General features: G+C 41.6%; 1 protein-coding gene across 7 annotated transcripts in view; it reads left to right on the forward strand.

The window, feature by feature from the left end:
- The window catches only part of lrba (LPS-responsive vesicle trafficking, beach and anchor containing), a 146,706-nt gene that overhangs the window by 120,066 nt on the left and 19,441 nt on the right, over positions 1 to 7,199 (forward strand). For all 7 annotated transcript variants that reach the window (XM_031863004.1, XM_031863003.1, XM_031863002.1 and 4 more), the window contains one exon: positions 1,493 to 1,660. In XM_031863004.1, coding sequence (XP_031718864.1) covers positions 1,493 to 1,660 — 168 coding nt within the window. The remainder of the gene's footprint in view (positions 1 to 1,492; positions 1,661 to 7,199) is intronic.

Raw genomic sequence — 7,199 nt, forward strand, 5'->3', positions numbered from 1 at the left:
TGTGTGTGTGTGTGTGTGTGTGTGTGTGTGTGTGTGTGTGTGTGTGTTATAACCATAAACTTACAGTGTACACTGATTAGATCTACTGTTAAAAAAGCTGTGAACCAGACAGCCCAGTTCCAGTAATAGTTGACTTTTTGTTGGCTAGTGCTGACAAAACACTCGACTGTCTTTATTGAAAACGACACAATGTTTTTCTCCGCGCTCTCTTAAATGTTAGAGTAACGCCTGGCCACTGACTCTGAACCACAGATTTACTGGGATGTACAACCTTTTAATACCAGCTGGATCTTATAGGCTGATGGACAATAAACAATTCTGGAAGTACCCAATAAAATGTCAATCAGAAGTCCATCAATACGTACATGTATATTATCAGCGAGACTATGGATGGCTATCGACACAAATCAATAATGTTTTCCAATAGCTTTCCACCCACATGTGCAAATAATTACACTCCTACATGGGGCTTAAGACACATATTGGTTGATAACATTGTCATTCTCAGCCCTAGTTAGTGTGTTTGCATGTTTCCATACATTAAACCTGAAAACCCTTCATATCTTTGTCTGCTGTTTTCAAGGAACCAATGTTATCATTCCCATTCTGGTGTCATCTCCTCAACACTCATCTTGTTTTAAGCCTCATCAGTTCAGATTATGGAATTTGTGAAGGCATCAAAAATTCAGTCCTTACTCAAGTTGCAGTAAAAACATCATCATACCTCCAGGGTGCACGGTCTCGTCTTTATACCCGTGCTTTCATTTCCTGATTGGAAGTTGTAATTAAGAGTCTGGAAGAATTAGATGCAGAATGAGCTGTCAGAAAGTCGCATTTAAGTGAGGGATGCGTTGGTCTCTGCAGTAAAAATTTAAATGATATAAATTGCCATTTAAGTGTAGTGAGGGCTAATGTTTTGTCACAAATTAATGTGACACAAGGCAGCAATGACAATCAAGGGCTGCCTCATTCTAATTTGGTCATGTTTAGAGGGCTTTTGTGAGGCGACAGCTTTACACAAATTAACACAATTGCCTGTTTTTATGAGGAAACCATAAATGTTTTTTCCCCTCCTTTGCCGGCTAATGAGAGAAACAGCTTGTATCTCAGCGTTACGGCAATGCAGAGACGTCTGCAGAAGAGCAACACGGTGCTCTTATCCTCCCACAAGCAGCAGAGAAAAGAACAGACAGAGGCTGGAATGGCTCCCTAATGAAGTGCAAGAGTTCTCTAATGTTTTGATGTTCCCATATGATCAGATATGGATTTACTCTGCTTTTTGCTCATTATAGAAATCATTGGCAGATTCTGTCATAGGAGCAATTAGAAGGATATTCTGCTTTCTCTGAGGAATTCATCTTTGTGGGGCATTAGTAATAACTGCTGTGCAGTAATGGGATGAGGAACACGAAGTAGCATTTGGTTATAGTATGTTCTGCAGCTGTTGACATTTACAATAGTCGTAATCCTCTGTCCTCTCCTTCATTTACAGGCTCTGGAGAGCGAGTTTGTGTCCTGCCAGCTCCACCAGTGGATCGATCTGATCTTTGGCTACAAGCAGCAAGGACCTGAAGCCACCCGAGCCCTCAATGTGTTCTATTATCTGACCTATGAAGGTGCAGTCAACCTCAGCTCTATCAACGACCCCATGCTCAGAGAGGTGAGGCTTATACTCGATACACTACCTAATTTATGCAAAATCTTTCGGAGAAATCTTGTGCTTTATACGGTAAAAACAACAAACATCATAATCATGAAAGTGTTAATCATCAAAACAATAAGAGCAATAGCACTATTCATAAAACAATAAAGATCAAGCAATATGACATGCAACATAGTAAAAACATTAAAACAAATGGATAGCGAAGGCCAGACAATAAAAGTGGAATTTGAGAAGAGTCTTAAATAAAGAGGACAGCACATGCATATAAGCACATACACATTTTAATACATATTTACTGTATGTACTACTCGGCTGGCTTTACTCCCTTGACAGATCATGCTGAGTAAGGGGAAAAACATCATATTACAGTAAGTACACTTGAGTGTTAGCACTCTCAAATGGATGCTTAATCTGACTATATTAGAAAAGCATCTGTCCATTCAGTGCATCTGTATTTCAGGGATGTTTGTGATGCCATTAGCCATGTTAAATTGGTTGTAGAATGGAGTGGGAGAGGTAAGCAGCTAACAATCTACTGGCAGGTATTGCTGAGCAAAGCCTTTTCCCTGTGTGATTCCTCTGAAAGCACTCCACCAAGTCTTCCACTTTAACGCCTTAAAGCCTCCTACTTGGCTTTCATTCATTATTCATCCCCCTCACTTTGAACTGCTGCGCACACACACAAGTTACACTGACCTGCCGAGAAGAAACCACACAAAACACAACGCTGAAAAGAAAAACAAAGCTAGCTTGCCCACAGCCAAACACCGGCCTGACAACTTCACCACTCTGCTGCAAAAGGCAGCTAGCCAGCAGCAGCCCAATTGACCCTGCTCCCATCAGCCTCTTTGACGTCCAAGTTGTATTGCCAAAGTAGCACACATCCTATTTTGACTTGCGTCAGAGTGTAGTCGCTGGGCTTTATAAAGGAATTCCAGTTCATTACAACTTGTTTCTGATTTTTCCAGTTTTGGCCATCATTTAAACGGGCAATGAAAACAGTTCATGCACCAAAGTAATTGCTGAGATCTGGAAACACACTGACATTGCTATCTTAATCAATTTATTATCAAAAAGTGAAACTGCAAGTATCTGCTTGTATTTCTTGCCCTACCAATAGGAATGATGGACGGAACACTAAAAACAAATCGTAATAAACCAGATTTATCCTTGAAGCAGAGGTTCTCATAGCATTGAGGTCTAAATGGAGATGAGTTCAGAGTATATCAAGCGGCTGAGCAGCCTTTTGCCTCCGCTGTTCTGCTGCCCTTCATGCTCAGTGACTGCAGCATCACGGACACCAGGGGTAGATTATTGATTTATCACCCCATTCACCCTAATTCCCATCCAGATGTGCTTTGGCCTTTAGCCACACACACACACACACACACACACACACACACACACACACACACACAGATTCATTACCAGGGTGCTCTGGTCATTTCCACATTCAGCCAATTACCCATTATTCTGGTTAATACAACCCAAAAATTGGAATAAAGAAAAATGAGATCACTGGTAGACCACTATTTCTGGTAAGCTGTTCCAGTGACATTGGGATGGATAAAGCCACACAAAAAGAACGCCGTCAGAGGCAGGTGCATGCGATTTGACTGCTATTAAAAAATTATTCTGCTTATGACTGCAGGAATGCACATTTTGGATATGCATACTTCTAAATATATGCTCTTTAGTTTTGCTTAGCATTTTCAATCAATAAATAATTCAAAAATATTTTCTTTTGCATTAATATGACTATAGTAAATTAACTAGATCAGCGCAAATAAGATGGTGCTCTGCATCAGTGTCTAAAGTGTGTATATTGTATGCACTGGGTTATATTTTATTGTAAATCTGTTGCATTGCTCTACAGCACAAAACAAAGAATATGCTACTGTTTTTCCCTCCAAAATACACTGTTTGCAACTTTTTGGTAACACTTAAGGTTGTTTATTTACATAAATTTTCCCAACATATATCAAATTGTTTTAAAATACCTCACATTTTATATCTTCAGCATACATATGTGTAAAATATGAATAAAGCAGCAAAGTTTGTTCTGCTCCCTAGAGATGAAAAAGAGTTTGTTGTTTTCTCCTCCCACTCCCACTCTGATGCTATGAGTCCAATCTGCTGGCTTTCACCTTTCAAAAACAGCCTCAGTCTGAGCACTTTAATGAGTTAAATAAACCAAAGCAGTGTTATCCCTGTCAGCTAAGCCAAGGCTCTCCTTCAACCGTGTTTATACGGAAGGAAGCATGCCCTGTCTGTGCAGATGGTGGAAGCAGAGTTTCAGGCCTGGGCCTCGTCATGGCCGGGCGCTGGGGGTGGCTGAGGACTACAGGAGCTTTGAGACTGAAGGCTTTGGGTCTGAAAATGTCCCCAGAGTCTGCCATTACTGAGTGACAACGGTTTCAGCCCTGAGCTGGGGTCTGGGCCAGGCTAGGCTGCAATCGGACAGGCCCCGGGGCTGTTCATTGTCAGAGGGATCGGTCACAGACGTGTGTGTGTGTGTGTGTGTGTGTGTGTGTGTGTGTGTGTGTGTGTTTATTTCTGGGTCGAAAAAAGGTAGTAGATTGGGTAGAGTTCTGTATTCCTGCCACGCTGTTTGGCAGCCTCTAACTCCCACCCGCCTCAACCAAACCTCACACACGCACTTTGTATAGATCATACCTTGATATGTTTGTACATACATGTGCGTGTATACATCCATTGATATGTGTATACCTTTGTATATTTATCCGTGCTCATCAGCATAAATGCACTCGGTTCTGTGTACATATCTGTTCCGGGAGAGTTTGGAATATCTCGGCACAGATTAGGGAATGTTGTGGGGACCACTGCTGTGTTTTTCAAAACCCGTGATTACTTCCTGTCCTGCCTCCGCCGCAAGTCAAAACTCACCCCCCTCTCTCTAAGAGAACTGCTGTGTGTCTGCAGATGCATTCATGTGTATGTAAGTGCACCCGTATGCATGGCATGCGTGCACATCTGTGTTGCCTCTCAGTGTATAAAGAGAAACGCATCCTGTGTTGCCTTCTCATCGTTGTACAGGGCTTCCCCTCTTTCACATGTGATTACGGAAAATCCCACAGCCACTCACTCCAACGACGAAACACAGAGCCCCGTCTGATGGTACAGCGTTTGCGTAATTCGGCAGAAGACGGGAAATATACCCACGCGAGTGAACCTGCTTTGACACTCACCAAACCCAAGGCGCACTGGTTTATTTATTTTTTGGAGTATGCCCCTCGCTGTATTCATTATTTTTTTTTTCCCTACATTTTTTTAAGAGACTGAATATCTAAAAACCAAAGAGCCTGCCGCCACGCTGCTTGTCAACAACACAAGGCCATTGTACTTTTTATTCAATTCACAGAGTGAATGTTGTTGAGTCGATTTGCATAAAAGCAGAGTGTTTTACATGGAGATCCATCTTGTCAAGTGGCTGAGTAAATCAAAGGGCGGGTTGGGACATCGGAGCCGAGGGCGTCTCAGCCATTTAAATGTAAAGAATATAGAAAACCTTCATCAGACACGGGCCAACGCCCCTAAAAGAGATTGGCCTTGTGGATGGCCCCTCATATAATCACCTGAGCATTGCATTGGCATATAGGGATAGGACATGCTGACCTAGACTCGGCCACTTTCCAACGTTCCACAGCCTCGTAAATGTCAGAGCTGAACTTAATGAAGATGGGTTGAGTGGCTTTACGGAGTCTCTTCCTCTCATTAGCTTAAGCAAAATGCTCCGCTCTATAGGCAGAGCAGAGGAGAGGCACTTTCACCTTGAACGATGCACTGATGCCCTCTCGCTAACGGACTAACTGGATGAGATGTACACTGTTAAGATTCTCTGTCATGATCAGTAATGAGGTCAGGTGCAAAGTTGATCTTTGATATCAATAAACGAACAGAACGGCCTTTATTTAAAAACATTTTAATTTGTGCAACACACCAGTCTTAATATAATACACCCTGGATCATGGAAGCGTCTCTGTCAGAACTAGTATGTTTGCACACATGCATGTGTTTAGGTCAACATACAGTGAACACAGGGCCACAGCCACTCCTGCTAACGAGGAGATAGTTTTAATATCTCTTCAAAAAGTGTTCAATCTGTTGAGGCAGTACCAAACCACACAGCTGACTTAACTTAACGCTTGTGTGTTTGCAATTCAGTTTTTTATTTTGGATTTTTTCCCCCCTATACTTATCGATACGAATGCATGAGATGCACACCTTGTCCTTCTCTGTTTTATCCACGCTCTCATTGAGAGTACTGATCACGTATCATGAAAGCCAGCAGGGAATTTATAGCGTTTTATACACAGAATGATTTGAGCACGTTATTATGCTCAAAAAGACAAATTAAAGGAAGGGAAAGCAAAAGGAAGAAGCAAACCTACCAGAGTGAAGAAAGTGTACATAAAGTTGTGAAAAAATAGAGTATTTGCTGTAAAGTATTGGTGTCTGTGATGTATATAGAATAATTTTTTAGTGCTTGCTTCTTAGCAGTAGTCGACAGTTGAGTTCGCTCCTTCTCTGCGCCTCTCTCTGGTCTCTGGTTAGTTTCAGACAATGGGTATGAGCAGACTAACTTCCCAACCTTTTTCTCATGGAAATACCATATGCAGGCCTCAACCATGAGCTCATTCTCACAGGCCTCGCCAAGTCAGGCTCAAACGTCTCAGCCTACACACACACACACACACACACACACACACACACACACACACACACAGGCTGTCGCTCCCACACAGCCAGTCAAAGTGCACACCAACATACTGACGGGTCTGTCATCATTTTGTTTGCCATTTTCTCTCTGGCTGTTCCTTTTATAAAATGTATTGGACTCCATTGGAATGTTGTTATACAAATTCCCACAGGCATCTTGTGTTCTTTTGTTTTCTGTGTTTTGTATGTTTCAGAGATTTTTTTATTTTATTTTTTTGTGTTGATATTTTGCCAATGCAACAATTTTCTTGTGTAAATTTGAAAAATATTCATATTTTATTTTATTTTAAATTGTTTTTTTGATCACAAACATTTTCTGGGTCCAGCTTCTCAAATATGAAAATGTGCTCCTTTTTATTAATTTGTTTTATTTATGTAATTGTAAACTTAATACCATTGGGTGGGTTTTGGACTGTTGGTCGGACATGGGTTAGTGGTTATTTTATATTGTTTTCCATTATTTAACAAACAAATATAAATCAATTGAAATAGTAATTACCGATTGATCGATAACAATTAGTAGCAATCCTAGATGATAACAGTGTGATGGTGTAGAGTATTGGGATACGTTGGTGTAGGCCTGTGCATCTATACACTGCTGTTCCATGCTGTGCTAGTTGGCCTGACAGTGAGCGGTGTGATGGTGTCCAGAGGCTGTTCGGCCGGCGTCTGCTCTGACATTTATGGTCCTATACCTCTTCATTAACACCACCTAACCAGCCTACAAGCCCGCCTGTCCCGGCCCTCCTCTGATTGTGTGTGTGTGTGTGTGTGTGTGTGTGTGTGTGTGTGTGTG

This window comes from Anarrhichthys ocellatus, unplaced genomic scaffold (genome assembly GCF_004355925.1).
Source record: "Anarrhichthys ocellatus isolate YVR2014 unplaced genomic scaffold, GSC_Weel_1.0 scaffold28, whole genome shotgun sequence".
Classification (NCBI taxonomy): Eukaryota; Metazoa; Chordata; class Actinopteri; order Perciformes; family Anarhichadidae; genus Anarrhichthys; species Anarrhichthys ocellatus.